Raw genomic sequence first — 16337 nt, forward strand, 5'->3', positions numbered from 1 at the left:
CAGCATTGGACAGCAATTGTCAACAATTCTCTGCTAAGTGTATTTTGTTGTTATGTTGTCTGACCACAGCTAAATAAATCCAAGATGATCCACAGTCTGGTTCATGATGTCCCTATTGTCCATGTCATACAGAAACAATCTCCACCTGACACTAACAACGGCTACAGATGACAGATTTTTTTTCTTCTTTTTTTCAGAGCACATGAAGATTTTGGTTGACAGTATCAACCAAAATCTGGAAAAGGTTTCTGAGTGACAAAATTACCAACCCTGCCTTTGAAAGTCTAAAAAATTACCAATTAGAATAAGAGGATTTTGGCATAATTTAAGGTTTTCCTTAATTATTCAGACTGATAGAGAAATGAGTCAGTTTGCCTTTGATTTAGCAAGTCTTTCAAATTGCAGAACATGGCATTACACTTTCATTTATTCTGACAGGGACTTTCATTACCTTAACGCCTATAACGTGACAAGCAAACCACAAGGTTGCTATACCTGCACATAAACTTAATTAAGCCCTCGAGTTCATCTTCTGTGAATGTTTATCAATAAGAAAAAAAGCCTTTCTAGTCACAGAGGACAGAAAACACAGCGCAGACGGTAAGCATGTGCTAAAATGAAAAATAAAACTTACCGCTATGTTACTATGTTTTGCTGATGATGTAATGTCGGTGAAGCCTTGCCGGAGTCCAAATGAGGTCAAACACGCCTGAATGTGATGTTTAAACTGCTGCGCTACAGAGTGCCGTCTGTAGCCAGAGGGAGAGAGAGTAAGATGGGGGGGAGAGAGAGAGAGCTGATTACTGCTCCATCCCCCACAGCCCCTCGACACACACACCTACGTGTACACACACAATTTTGGCACAATAAGTGTTATAATATAAGATATAGTCTGACTTGGCCCTGCACATAATAATGAAGTTGTCACTGTCTGTCCACACAATACGGCTACAAAAATAATTATTGTAAATCAGTAACAAAAGTCTATATTTTCATTCAATATTCCTTCATTCAACCTTTATTTGAATCTTGAATCATTTAGGGCTCATTTTCAATAATGTTGAGAGTGCAACAAAAAATAACAAATGTGCACAAACGATAACAATGCCAACAACACAGTTACAAACACTAACATTCGGAGGCAGAGTTTTTTTTATCGGTTTTCGTTGGCCAAACGTGTGAGTTAGATTTTTCTTGCAAAGTGTTCCATCTACATGCAAATTAAGTGTTTGTAGAACTTGGAGCTTCAACCAGTTACTGAAACTGGTTGACTATGAGACCAGTGTAATAAAGAATTGATACACAGTGGCATTTTGCCAGTTAAGGCTTAATAAATAAATAAAAACAATGCTTGTCACGTCATACAGTTCAAAGTGCCCAGCCCACCTTTTCATATAAAATGCAAAGATGTACGGAGTTTGTGTTTCTTTATCCCTGGATACTACAGTGTAATATATTAAATTAATTTTTCATCACAGTTTATTTACTATAAATTCTCTAAGACACCAGCATTGGGGAGCGATCAGTCCAAAAAAATCACATAAACAAAACAAACTCCTTGTATTGTGACAAAAACACACTGACAAAGTGAGGACAGTCAGGCAGGTAAATTGTACGTTATTTTTATTGGATAATAAATTGTCCTTGATCGTTAAGAGCTGTAATGACCGACCAAATAAAGATACACACGAAAGACAATGGGTAACTGAAAGTATGGAAAATAATTTGAACGTACTTCTCAGACACACTTTTGCAACCACGGCCTCTTAACACTTGTACTGTATAGTTGCCTCCTCTTGTTCAGGGTCTGGATGGTCTGTGTATTGTGTTAGGGTTTTTTTTCTGGAGCACTCACCATGTTGGTATGTGTGCAACTGCACCGCTCTTGACTCTCCCCTCTCAGGTAACAATCAGGCAGCCAAACAGCACAGAACCTCATTATGACAGCATCCCCGCCCACTCAAATCTTTTTATAACTAATGAGGATAGAGAATCTATAGGGACAACAAAGGGTAATATAACATATGCTATAGTATGGTAGGTTGTAGGTACATGGTTCTTCTTAATGAAAGCATTGGACACCATACAAACAATTGAACGGCAAAAGTTTGATTTGTATATATTTTACAGCAGTTAACTGAAGAAATGTAATTTTCCATGAAGATATTTCTTGATCAAATGTGTTTTATTTTAATATTACATGAATACATAATACACTTGTTAAGAAGTTTTATTAAAAATTAAAAAAACAAACAAACATTGATCATCTCTCTCCCAATACAAAACTACATTTCTTATCCATTGTTCATCACTCTTTAAACAACAGTTGTAGGTCACTATATTAGAATCTATGAAATCATTTGTTGAGAATACACAAAACACCTGTATTTAGTTGGTAAATATGATAAATCAAGTATGCTGCTCCTGGTGTTATATTTAAAATAATCCAAATTGTGTGCATTTTGCCTGTCTGTTTATCCACATTGAATGATTTAATCTCAGAAACTCTAACAGTTTACACTTAAGTTCTTCCAGATGCAGTATGTACTTTAAAATCAGCCGTAGAACATTTTGCTTCAGTCGAATGACTGCAAACCTTTATTTTCAGCTACTGGTTTTCTAGTTATAGTTAAAAACAGAACCGCACTTTTAAAAGGTCATCTTTTAACCCAGGGTCTGCAGTCTGAATTGCTTTCTCTCTTACTGCGGGGTCCTTGTCGAATCTGAAACAATAAAGAGCACAATAAAGCTTTAACATCTTCTTGAAACACACACCTTGAATGACGTTACATGTAAGAAGTCATGTATGATTCATTTGTGCTTCACTACTATGTAAAACACTAATTTCCCACTGCAAGACATCAATTGTACAATTATCATCAAAATACAAACAGTCATGGGCTCATAAACCAAGAGCTTTTTACATTTAGATTGTATCTCTTTTAGTTGCGAGATTAGTTGGGAGAAAATTGTATTGAGCAGGTCTAAATATTTTCCAGCTTAAAGGCAGGGTGGGTAATTTTCTCCAGATACACTTTTTAAGTTTTTGGTTGAAATTGTCTTTATGTCCTTACAGTTCTGACGGTACTGAAAAAGGAACAAAGAACAGCTGTCAGCTTGTAAAACCTTCGACCAATGTCGGATGACGTTTTTTTTTTTTTTATAAAGCCATCAAGCCTCTCTACCCCATGCATGCATTAGCCCACACTCAAAACATGAGCTGAAATCCGCTTCTGGACCAATTGCACTAGTGCTTATAAGTGAGAGGCGTGGCTTTTGAGCGAACACAGATCTATCATTTAACATTTGATCAAGAGTCCACAATAATCATCTGGGTACACTTTGAGGTGAAAGCTGCTGTTCTCCATGTTTCCCAACGTTTAAAGCTTGTAGACAGATACAGCGGTTTGAAAGTTATTAAACATTTTAGCACTGTATCACTTTTTAGCTTTTTAGCCCTCTTGGTCTCGAAAGGGTTAAAGTTACATTGCAAACATAATTACTTCATATTTCAGCTCCTCAAGCTCATCACAATGTGACAAAGATGGGAAATAATATCTAAACTTAATACCCTCCTTTCTTCAATATGGGTGATTTTTTTTTTTTGTCAAAATGTTTGCAAGGAAAGGGCTTAAAGCTAATGTACGCTGTGTTTAAATGGCAGTTAATTGATTATCAAATTTGATTTATGTAGGCTCAATGTCTCTCCAGATTTTCAGTTTCCATGGTCTTTGTAGCTGTTAATATACAAGTGGAGAAACAACAACATTTCAACATGACAGCTTTCCACTTAGGGTGTGATGTCATAGAAAAATGGCTGCCTGTCCTCTACTGTTCTTCTTCACGTTATTTTTTCCATCCTTCATTTGTTTAACCACTCCTCTTATCCCAGTCAGTGTTTACTTCAGTCTTACCATTCACAGCAGTGAGCAGCTCTTTTTCTTGCGCTTCATGGGCTGAGGGCAGAGCACTGCCCGGATGGCCTCATCAAACACAGTCTTTAGACCACGCTGGGTCAAAGCCGAGCACTCCAGGTACTTCACGGAATCTTAAATAGAAAACAAAGACAAACATTTTGATATAGATCTAAAAGAGGGTGACCTTGAGTTATTTAAAGTATTGACTTAAGTTACATAACCAACGCCACCAACGGAAAAATTCAAAACGGAAAAATTCAACTTTCCAAAGATGTCAACAATGACTTTTGTTCTGATTAGTAGGGAAAGTCCTTGGTTTGATGGACATTTTTTCTACATATAGACAGTGTTCATTGCTATAAGAACAACATGCTTTATCATATATAGTGTAACTCAATGCAGATATGGTAGATTCTGCAGATTAGTTAACCTTAAACTATCTTTACTAAAGTGCCAAACCTCGTGTCCACAAACCTAGTCTCCACAAACAGCTCAGTTTTCTTTACATATTTTCACACAGAAGTTTGTCATGCATTGTTCACTGCTCATTCAAAAAAAAAAGTATCATCATATATTTTAGCTTGCATACTTGTAGCAATGCAGGTCCACGTAACTTCTATAAACAGTCAGCATACGTTACTTTACAATATTAATTAAAGCTGCTGTTTAAAAATCTTTGCTACATAACGTTAATTTGTTATGTGTTTCCTCTGATGTTTTATACAAAATATAAAAAGTTCAGCTAAGATTTGTGAATGAAACAGACTGTGTTCATGTGGCGTCCAACCACCCAATGTTGGTTGTTTATTGTATACAGATATTTTTCTGATTTTATGAATCTTTAAATGATATCATGCCCCGTAGAGCATGAAATGCAAAGATTCTTTACCATTGTTCATGGAGAAATATTTTCATGAATTGCTGCACTATTTGCCAGCACAGTATTTTACAAAGAGGTTAACTTGACATCCTTACATCAGACTCACACAGCCTCTTTGGGTTGTTCTTTTTTTTTTTATACACAATCAATTGTGTTTTTGTAAATGACATGAATCATATCTCTGCAGTTATTATGTGCAGTGACAGTCATGGATATCCAATCAGAGGAACAATTGAACCATGAGTTGCTGGAATGCAAGACATACTGTAAGGTTGAAAGGTGTCTATCCCAATAATACTAAAAAATAAAGAATGACCATTACCTATCTCCTTTGCCAAAGCCAGGCCCTGTGGGTAGGTGATTGGTGCCAACTTCTTCTCCTTCAACTTCTCAATGGTATCCTTCTCGTCCCTCAGATCAAGCTTGGTGCCCACCAGGATGATTGGGGTGGAGGGGCAGTGATGGCGTACCTCTGGGAACCACTGGAAGAGGACGGGGTCAAACGCAATCAAAATGAAAAATATGTTTTAGAGCTATAATTTTTGAGGTTTAACTGAGGCTCTCCTTGGCATTCGACATACTATATCACTGATGTCTCAATACTGCATGAGTTAGTTCATTTTGATTATACAACATCTTCATCAACCTTTTTGTACCTTTTATCTCTCTGCACCCCCTGGCATTTTCTTCAAATCTGACACATAATTCACATGTATCACTATTATTAATAACCTTTAAAGATGTAAGGGCTTTGTGGTGTGAACTTTGAAAGGTTTTTAAACTGTTGCCATACATTTTAGGTTTTTAAATCTAAACCTGCACTTTTAGCCTTTTTACTCATTTTTAATTTCTCTGAAAATTCTTGCCGTCACTCGTTTGCTCACGCTTGCCCTCCAAACTCTCTTTGCCAATTTTCCTATCTCACCTCCCATCTCTACCCTTTTTAATGTAATCCCTTTCTTCTCTCGCTCTACGCTTTGCCTCTTCATTCATCTCTTCATCTATGTTTCTCAAAAGACAAAATAGAGATGCTATCTGCGGAAAGTATTACGTGATAGTTGTAGTGTTTGATTGACAAATCATCATGGTTTATAGTAATCTGCTCAGAAGCCAGATGACTGGCATGTTGGGATAATGGGTATTACCCGATGAATTGGTTTTAGAGGTTTATAGCTAGAACCTTAAACCGCGGTGTAATAGAAATGTATGGACTCGAGTCTGTCACTGAGTCTTGAGTCTCCTCTTTCACCAGCTCTGAAACTAAAATAAATTGTGATATGTTATCAAGCCAATGGGAAATCGGTTTCATTGTTTAAACCCATCTATCAAGTGAGGATTGAAAGCCACATGGGTTTGAAACTTGACCATGGTGTTACTTGAATGACCTTTGTCCCTGAAGGCATCGTAAACTAAATATTCACTGATTGTTGGTTTTGTGACACCATTAGAACAATGGATTGTCATTTACACTTACAGATGTTTGTTAATAGAGATTTAGCCCATAAATCATTGTGCGATGATCACAGATGGGAGATGGAATCTTTTGACGGGACCTTTCTTTTTTGCACATCACATTCTCTCTGTTCAATTTTTTTTTTTTTTTTTTGCATACATCACAGCCTGACAGATGACAAGTCAATACTGCAAGCTTTATAAATGTATTACAAAGAACATAGACCCTACAATACAGTTTTTACATTTTCATATAGACCTTTCACCTGAGAAGAATGACATATAGTGTGCATTCTTTCTGTGCCTCATAAGAGAGCAAGCAAAGTAATATTCTACTTAATGCAGCCTCATTTTGTGGGTAAAGAAGTACTTTATTGATGTTCATTGATGTTCTTCCTATTTTTTTACATTTCTGCTCTATACCAATTAATCTAACAGCAACCACTTTTCCTTGTTAATACTCCAGTCTCTTGTTCCCATGGATACCTGATTCAAAATGAAAAGAAAAGGAGAGTACCGAACAAAACCTAATCAATACTCCTGTGACGTTCGTCCTGCCGTATTGATGTTCCTAAAGAACATTTATAAGATGTTGAGGGTTTTTTAAAAGAGTATTGGTCCTTAAGATGCTCCACCTTTGTTGTGAGGGTCTTTGTATCACTGTCGCGGAGGAATAGAGGATGAATAGAAGTACTACGGAACACTGTTGTTCAAACTGACTGAGTGATTTAACCTAACTGGCCAGAAAAAGAAAAACTACTTTTTTAACATGCATTGCATTTATTACAAACACTTACTTACATCCATCATCAATAAATTAACTGCCTTTGTTTCATGGATCACACAATTTTTTGTTGAATCTTAAACCACAGTGAGGAACTTTTTGTCCATTTTGGTGCCCCATGTGGACAAAGAGGAACCTTATATCTCTTTGAAGATTTTGTCCGGTACATCCCTGATTAGTGATCTTTGTCCCTACCAAAAAACCCCAAACTCATCTTGTTTTCTTTTTGATATTTAACACCTGAATCTTGGCTATTGAAAATGTAAGTTGAAGCTGTTGATCACCTTGTCTGAAACCTACCCAGCGGCATCGGTTAAAAACTTAATGATAACGATAGAAAAATAATTAATCTTTTAACTAATCTCTTGCTTTGGCAGGTCATATGGAAACATCGATATCCATTTAAGAATAAAAGTGTTTGAGGTGACTTACCTTGGCTCTGACGTTCTCATAGGATGCTGGGCTGACCAGAGAGAAACAGATCAGGAAAACATCCTGGATGTAAGACAAAGATGAAAACAACAGATTAAATGGAGCACCACTTTGTTTACACATTTGAATGGGAAATAACGGACGTATTGATGTTATTCTTAAACCTTAACAGAATCGAGACTGCATGGCAGCTTGATTCTTTATTGATTCTGTTTAAATTACAACGCTTGGTTTAAAGTGCTTTAGATGGTTGTTATGATTCATTTAGGATGTCAGGTTATCGACCGAACTCAGCCCTGTGTGAGGAATGTTTTAGGAAGCTTTTTGACTAAGTATAGAGAAATACACTATACCAACAGTGAGAAAATATTCTGAAAAACACATTTTAATAACCAATACATACTGCACAGTAGGTCATATCAAATCAATAACCAAAGAACACCATACTATTTTTTTAAAATCTATTTTATACCTTTTTGTTGTGAAGAAATGGAGGATTATAAAGTCTTTCTCAGTGGATTTTTTTTTTTTTTTTTGGATTATTTTAACAATCTGAGGCCTCAGTTACATTTTCTTCATTATTCTTTCTGCCTTTTAGTTTAACGAGACATAGCTCAGGCTGCATGTGGAGTTGATGGATCTGACATCTGCTAATTTATGATTCCTTAGTCTGTGGGGAGAAACAATGGATTTTGTCTGTTTCTGATTAACTGCCTGCATGTGTGTGTGTGTGTGTGTGTGTGTGTGTGTGTGTGTTTGTTGGATGGCGTACAGTTTGTGGGTAGGAGAGGGGGCGGAGCCTGTCATAGTCTTCCTGTCCAGCTGTATCCCAGAGGCCCAGGTTGACCGGCTTGCTGTCCACCATCACGTTGGCTGAGTAGTTGTCGAATCTGTGGAGGGCACAGGCGGTCAATTAATCACTTAGACCATGAGAAAGGTTTTTTAATTAAACTGATTCATTCAAAAACGTAAATCAATTCATTGATTAATTAGAGGCCATATACCACAAAAACATTGTTATTACATAAATTAACCCATTACTATTTATTACATAAATTAAAGATGTCTTTACAACTGTAAAGACATCTTTATACAGGTGTTTCTACTCTGTGTGAGATATAAGACGTGACGTGTTTCATTATTCATCTATTGTGAATGTTTTACTTGTTTTCTCTCATTCTTTTCAGTTTGCCTCTATATTTGATATCTTCCTTTTGTATATTTTTTTTCTGGACAATTCTTTTTTCTGGACAATAATTTTTCGTTGTAAAATCTAGCCCAATAAAAAACTAAAACATTTTATCATAAAATAAATCCAATCATGCAAATGTAGGCTATCATAATAATAACAAAAGTAATCTGAGACCAAGAAAGAGTACCTCAAAGACTGTTCATCTGTTTATCAGGAAGGGTTGAATAGAAAGAAATGACCTCTAATAAGGGGTTAATTGTAAGATATAAAAAATATGAAGTGCACTACAGCTAACTGTGTAGGAAGGAACAGCAATTAATTCCTTTAACCTTGAGTAAATGTTCTAATCAGCAGTGCAGTGATTGTAAGGTTTAAAGGTTTTATTGTTTTTCTGTTTTTCTTTGCCATAAGTAAAATAACATAATAATAACATTATAATAATAACATTATAATAATAACGTCTTTGGTCTTTTAAAGTACTGTAACTATTTATAGGTATGTGCGTCAAGCGTTTGCCCAGCTGAGAGGGAATAATTGTGTCTTTATCTCCACAGGATTTGTTGTAATAGTTAATGGAAATTGGAGTTTTACATACAAAAGACCATAGACGAATGAAGTTGTTGCAGTTTGTATGAGCTTCACCTTATCAATATGTGGTTATGAACAACTGCTTCTAATATGTTAATGCATCAGTATTAATATAATGATTATGATTCAAGTATAAAACACTCCTTGTCACTGCTCAAATAATTTTTTTTCAAAGAACAATATTTGTTTTTAAAACATTCTGGATGCTTAATTATTCCTAAAGGTGTTTTACACAAACAGCAGTATTAGCTCTGAAGTAAAAAAACAACAACAAACATTTTAGACAGACATGAGTTAAGCAGCAATGTCCCCTTGAGGCCACTGAGAGCCACTACAGTCGTATCTGCCAGGTTTCATGTTTTGTGTTTCTCTAGATTCTTCTTTGTGTTCGCTTGTTGCCACACATGAGCAGTGTACAAAAACTTCTGAAAGGAACAGATTCATTCAAAAAAAAGGGGGAGGCAGAGTTAAACTTTTAGCTTTACAGGTGCTTTATAAAGTAGCTAATATAGTTTTAGCTACTTACTTCTCTTTCTGTTGATAGAACTGAGATTTAGAAATCAAGTCACTTTTTTCTGCTGCCAGCTCAAACTTGTCAGCAACAACAGCACCAGGTCTATCTGCAGATCTCCTCTCGAACTGTTTCATGTTTCTGTATGTATAAGGTATTTCTGTGCCAAACAACTGTCTTCGAATGCACACAATTTATTCTTTGAACTCATTTGTGCTCATATGTACATGTTTGAATACAGGTTTGTTTGCATGCAGATGTATTGAGTGAGCGCGTGTGTGTGTGTGTGTGTCTGTTTTATACTTACACAGTGGGAATGTACTCCCCGGGAAAGGCATTTGTTGTGTAGCTGATGAGCAGACATGTTTTTCCCACAGCTCTATATCAAACAAATAAAAAAAAAAACACACAGAGTGAGCCTAAATGAAAACAAATAATACGGTTTCAAGCTAACAAGAACAGAAAACATTTACCCGGTGACAAAGTTCATTCATTTTAGAATACTTGTTCAGATTTAGAACAAAAGGAGGAGTTTACTGCTTTATTATGCTAAAGGCCATTCAAGCTCATTTCAAAAGGCTAAGAACAATGTTAATTCAAAAACAGCTATAAGATCTAAAATGACTTATAAAGCAAGAAGAGGAAAAAGGGAGATTTGTCTCTTGGTAAAAAATCTTGGAATTTAAAAGTCACATATCATACTAGTTTTCAACTACTTTAAGTACGTGCCAGAGCTCCCTATAACAAGACTACAAAGTTTCTAGCTGAAAAATGCCATATTTTATCATGCCTATAAACTCCTCTATTTCAGCTTTGCTCAGAACAGACTGTTTCTGTGTCTGTAGCTTTAAATGCATATGAGCTGTGTGTCTCTGAAGGTGGGCGACCTATCATTGTTGTCATATCTTACTGTTATGCTTCAGCCTCCACGTTTAAGTCATGTTAACGCCACAAATCTTAACAGCTGTTTTTATTTCAAACTTCTTGATTGATGCTAAACTAAAACACTATCATTGCCTAATCCCTGAACCAAACAAATCTAAAAAACATTCTGAAAACACTGTTTGTTAGGTTAAAGCACCAAAAGCTTAAGGGGGGGGGAACAATGTTGGTTAAAAAAATACTTCAAAGAGACTTTAAAGGACAGAAGTAGGTTGATTTTATGTTGCCCTCAAAGTGCAATTATGTACATCAGGACCTTGTGTGCCACATAAATCTTGATCATCTGGGTTAAAGCTCTGTTTGTTTGTTTAATCCACCATAATCATCTTCTGGTACAAACTTTTCTTCTTTAAACTATAAGACGTTTGTGTTTCAGCAAGCAGCATTGAATGGAAAGGAATGTCTTAATCCCAAAAAAAAATCGTTTTTTTTTTTATCATATTGAGGCAATTTCCAAAACCTCTATAACATTGGCTCTCATGATCGTATCAATAAAGAATGGAACTTACAGACATGGCATCTTACAATAATTGAGAAGATGTATGAAACCCATAAATGTTCATCACAGTGGCGCAGTGAGAAGCTTATCTCAACATCAACAGTGATGAAACCACATGGCTGCGAGCGGGAGATGAAGAAACAAGTATCAACTGGTCCTGTTCTTATTTTGTTCCAGAGATTCGCCTTCATAGTTCCACAGTAACACCAGATCATTTGCTGTCTTTCTTTCCTCAGGATAAAGACGATTTAGGAAATGAATATTTTAAGTCTTCTGTACCTCATTAAACAAACCACTGGCTGTAAAAAAAACAAGATGAAGACTTTGGTATACTGTATATAGCCAATGCTAAAATGACTTAAATCTGCTTTCGTTTTACTGACCAGCAGGGTGTGATGCATTTGCTGCCTGGAGCAGTACTGCTGCATGCATTGCTTGAAACTACACCAGTGATTTCTTGGCTCCATGGGGCACAAATTTGGAATGTTTCAAATAACATCCCTATAAATGATAGAGATGAAGATATCAGAAAGTAACTAAAAAGATGAAGAAAATTAAAATAAAAAAAACTGAATAAAACAAATGCATTATATGCATTATCTATACCTGGCACTGATGATAATGTAGCGTACATTTTACAGAGTAAGTTGTAGCCTGGGACTGACACCTGTTTTTGTCAGGTTTAACTTATCAAAGACACAGACACAAAAACCCATCTGCAGTCTCTGGTTGCCAAGCAGATACTTTCAGTTTCATACATTCATTATGGTTGCAAATGAAATAACTGGTAACATCTGCTTCTGAAACCAGGCTTTTGAGAGGATAAAGGGTTTGTTTAGTGTTGCAAAACTTACAAGTCATGATTAAAATAGTGTGGACAGTAAAAAAACACCAATTCAACATAAGGACGTGTGTGTTATGTGGGACAATGGTTGGTCAGAAATCTTAATTACACTGTTTGAAGTAATACATCTGAATATTTTGTATGTAAAAGCTATCATCTTCACACAAATACAACTTTTTTTTGTTGCTTTTTTTAAGGCCAGCTCAGGAAAAGGGTAGCTCAATCTTTGATTGAGAGGCCCAGCTGTTGTCTTAGAAAAGTTGTGTATGTCTATATTTGTGAGGACAAGTTAAGAAGTTAAGGCATGTCTGTTTAGTCATCACTTCTCTAAAAGGCTGTTTTCAGATTCAGACTTGTTTCTTACACAGTTCAGGTTTGGGTTCAAGTTAAGATCAAATGTGAAGGTTGAGGTTGGACATACATTAGTGAGGATTATGTTTAGGATTATGGGTTAATAAGGGTGTTATGTGTCGGTGCAAGTGTGTGTGTTCTTTGTGGTTATGTGCAAGTCAAATAGGAACTGATCTGTTTCAGAAGCGGTGGTTAGTGCTGAAAACAGGAACCAGACAAAAGGGAAGGAAAAAAAGAGTAAAGCCTCACTCTGTCACTTCGTCTTTATCAGGTTTTCTGTCAACATTTCAGTTTCGTGCTCACCCCATCCTACTCTATCTGGTTTAGAATTGGCCAGTTTGGTAAAGGCCTTAAATACAACGAGAAACAAAAATGTGCCTCTGTTTTTCAAGAGTTGAGTTTTTATCATGCTTTTTAATTTCAAATTCTCTCAAGCACACACTTTTAATGTGGCTTAAAGGCTGTTCACCCCTTAAACCAGAACACTGATATGCGTGAGTAATAACAAAATAAGTGGGTGCAAGACTAGTTGTGGAACTACAGCAGCTGCAGGCTCAGTGTTAACGCGCTATAGTGAGTCAGGACATCAGGCGCAGAAGATTTCTAAACTTCCCTCTATTTCCACTGTACATTGCTCATTGGTTTAACACTGATGGTGACTTTAATTACAAAGTAAACATTCTGCTCCATTAGATTATTATTGAAAGCATCCATAGACACAGAAACGTTGTAAAATTGTCCTCCACACTTCCATACAAACGAATGCAGCTTTTTTTTGTTTCTCGATTGGTTTCTTTCCTCATTACTCGTAGCTGCGCAAGCAGGCAATGTAATGGAACTGTTAGTACAATCAAAGTAAACATATTGTTAAACTAGCTGAACCATTTAAAAAGGCAATTTATCAGCATCATGTTAGCCTATATGTACACAGTGAGTTCAGTGACAGCTGACTTCCCTACAACTTCAGACAAACTTCTTCTTTTGTCTTTATTACTGGAAGCTTTAAATCCCCTTTTGGACATCTGAGTTTAGTCACGAATCAGCTCTGATTTCGGTTGAGGCCCACAAGCAAATAAAGCTTCACAGGTTGAAGCGTGATACACATCGAGCCAATGAAAAAAAAGATCATGGCATATATTACTCAGAACATCACATACTAGAATATCTAAAACTGCATTCAGAGCTTTTCTCAACAAACCTTCTGCAGTGGTTGACCAGGTGTTCACAGGTGTTTTCAGCTACAAGCCTTTCACCACTGTCTCCTTTTTCCACATTCCTAACATTACTATCTCAACTGCTCCTGCTCTCTGCGTGCGTCTGTTCTGACAGTGCATTTTCAAAAAAATGTCCGAAGGCAAAAGCCATTGAAAACACTGTCAGGATGTGTGACAACTCAAGGACTATATGAACAAAATCAACATAATCTCAGCTCCTGTAGACAAGATCCACATATGTTCATTAACACTGACACAATTATGTTTTTCTTGTCTTTGTACCCTGGATTCTATATAAAACAACTTCACAACGTTTTTTTTAATAACAAGTCCACAATTTGCAAAACAAAGTTATGGCTTTGTTTCTGCTCTGATGCAACTTTTAAAACAATAACACTGGATGTATAACATTGTACAGTGATGGAGGTCTGGATCCATTGAGCTGCACAGGGATTCAATTCAGAAATTCTAAACAAGACCAAATATGTCCAGGAAGTTTTTATTACGGAAAGACATTTTTTTTTTTTTTTTTAAATGTGTCCATGAAACAGCTAGCAGAAAGTTTTTAATTGAATTTGTCAAGCTTTTGTGAAATATAGACCAAGCTGTTGGTAAATACTGAGCTCAGATAGGGTTAAGGAGGTGAAGACACCATAACACGTAACAGACAAATATACAACAACAAAAAGAAGCTATGGCCCTTAAATAAAAGCTAACAGTGCAACAGAAACCCTACTTGTAATTTCAGTTTTTCAGGAAATCATGAGGAAAACACATATTGCTGATATTTAGCTGCCAATAGTGTAGCAGAGCATTACTGCAAGCAATTTAGCCATCTAATGAAAAACACAGGATGAATAACTATACCACTGGGAGGTAGAAACGCTGTGATACACCGGGCTAATGTTAATGCCTACTCGTTGAGTCAAGGAGAAATGTGGTGTTCAACAAGTGATTCTGCTCCTCTGCTCTTTTCTCATTGCTCAGGATGATCTGTCTCTGTAACAGTTGTGTTCAATACACAACCAATCCCACAAGATTCAATTTCATCTTGTGGGAGGAAAATCTTTGGAATTGATAGCCCAGGAAAACAGCTGCAAGGAAAATCAAAAAGTGTTGGCAAGAATGGAATGACAGCCAGCTAGCTAGCTAGCTTGTAGGTCCTGCTCTTGAGACAGTCACAAGCAGGCACTTTTGAGAAGCTCAAAGTTATGTTTAAGAAAATAAAAATAACAATGCTCTTATTCATTTTACACATACGGTATATGAGGGTACTTGCAAGACGTCTTAGAGATAAAACAACAACTTCAACATCTGTTATTTGTCACTGGAGCTCCACATATATACTGTAGTCTGCAGATAAGAAAAAAACAAAAACTCTCACGAGATTGTACAGAATCTAGTCCCCCTGCTTCTTCAGTTAAATACACCAGGAAGCTAAAACACACAAGGATGTGCTACTAAATTTTTTGCAATCAGTTAACTGAGCTCTTACAGCAACAGCTACAGCACTTCCGTGTCATTATTTCCGCTGCCATTACAAGCTACCCTTGATTGCCCCTCCTTTAAGGAATAGGTGTAGAAGATAGTTTTTGTGATTAGGTCAATATCCGTGTCTAAACTTGTTTTGAGAAAGCACAATTAACTCAATTGACTGAACATGATCTGAATATTAAAGTCTGCTATGATGACCAACTTTAACATCTAGCTTTTTGATTCCTTTATCTCTTTCCTCTCTTTTCATTTTTTTTCTTTTTAGTCTTTTTAATTAGTTGCATTTTTTGTATTGATACCGACACTAAAAGAGTCTGCTCTGAGCTTGCTGCAGCATTTTCCTGCATGTTGTGGCCTGCACCATCCAGCACCCCTCGCTCTGAATCAGGCTGTCAAACACACGCCTAGAGACTTAATACGTAACATTGGAAAGAGTGTTTTTTTTAAGTTAAGCGTACAGAGAGCCTTACGTTTTTTGAGCAAACAAAAAAATGACATTGGCACAACTTGCAGAAGTCGAGAAACTTTCAATTAGAGCTCCTTGGGGCTTTAAAATATCTTTAATATTTCCACCAAATAACTCAAAATTCACAGCCTGTAGCTAAACGTTTCCATCAAGCACAACACAGGCTGTACACCTCTCAATTCAATACCTGAAAGGAAGGTTTTATAGACAGTGTAGGTAAATTAAAATACTGCATACCCATCTCCCACGACCACACATTTGATAGCTTGCATCCTGTTCCGCTCAGCTTCGTCTGTGCTTCTCACCCTGACAGAAACACACTCAAAGAGGAAGATCAGCATGCAACTACAGGAAACTCTTACACCTCCCTCACTCCCCACCCTTTACTGCCTCTTTTTTTTTCTTCTCAGTCTCTCTTCCTTCACTTTTGCACAAATCACTCCTTCTGGTTTTGTTGGGTTTTTGCTAAAAACTGACAAAACTGTATGCAAACATAGCCTAATCTAATTCTTAAACAAAAGTACATATACATATTAACAAGGTAAATGCTGTTGAAAAAGTTGCAACAGAAAAAAAGCTGTGAATTGACGTTTGGATAGGAGGAAGATACAGAGGCAATAACACTGTGGTCTATTTAAAACTTCCTCTTTTGTTTGCTTGCACATTTTCAACCATGCATGTGCTTGCACACACACATGATTGCTCACACGCTCACACTCACACAAACACATGCACACACAAACACTTACACACCCACACACATGAACACAC

The 16337-nt window shown here is 36.5% G+C and overlaps 1 protein-coding gene across 1 annotated transcript; it reads right to left on the reverse strand.

The window, feature by feature from the left end:
• Nucleotides 1-1606: 1606 nt before the first annotated feature.
• rac2 (Rac family small GTPase 2) lies at nucleotides 1607-15901 on the reverse strand. Its single transcript, XM_079338072.1, has 7 exons — nucleotides 15804-15901; nucleotides 10064-10135; nucleotides 8238-8355; nucleotides 7466-7528; nucleotides 5120-5279; nucleotides 3915-4048; nucleotides 1607-2723 (listed from the first exon to the last, which is right to left on the reverse strand). The coding sequence occupies exons 1-6, from the start codon at nucleotides 15836-15838 to the stop codon at nucleotides 3918-3920; spliced, it is 579 nt and encodes a 192-aa protein (XP_079194198.1). The 5' UTR covers nucleotides 15839-15901; the 3' UTR covers nucleotides 1607-2723; nucleotides 3915-3917.
• Between the last annotated feature and the right edge of the window lie 436 nt (nucleotides 15902-16337).

Source organism: Symphodus melops (genome assembly GCF_947650265.1).
Source record: "Symphodus melops genome assembly, chromosome: 2".
Classification (NCBI taxonomy): domain Eukaryota; kingdom Metazoa; phylum Chordata; class Actinopteri; order Labriformes; family Labridae; genus Symphodus; species Symphodus melops.

Bases quoted from the DNA above. Each gene is read 5' to 3' on its own strand.
- rac2 (XM_079338072.1), bottom strand. From the start codon at position 15,838: ATGCAAGCTATCAAATGTGTGGTCGTGGGAGATGG. The intron at 7,529-8,237 runs GTACGCCATCCA...TCTTACATCCAG, and splicing joins CCCTCTCCTACCCACAAACT to GATGTTTTCCTGATCTGTTT. The intron at 4,049-5,119 runs GTAATGGTCATT...TTTCTATTTAAG, and splicing joins GGCTTTGGCAAAGGAGATAG to ATTCCGTGAAGTACCTGGAG.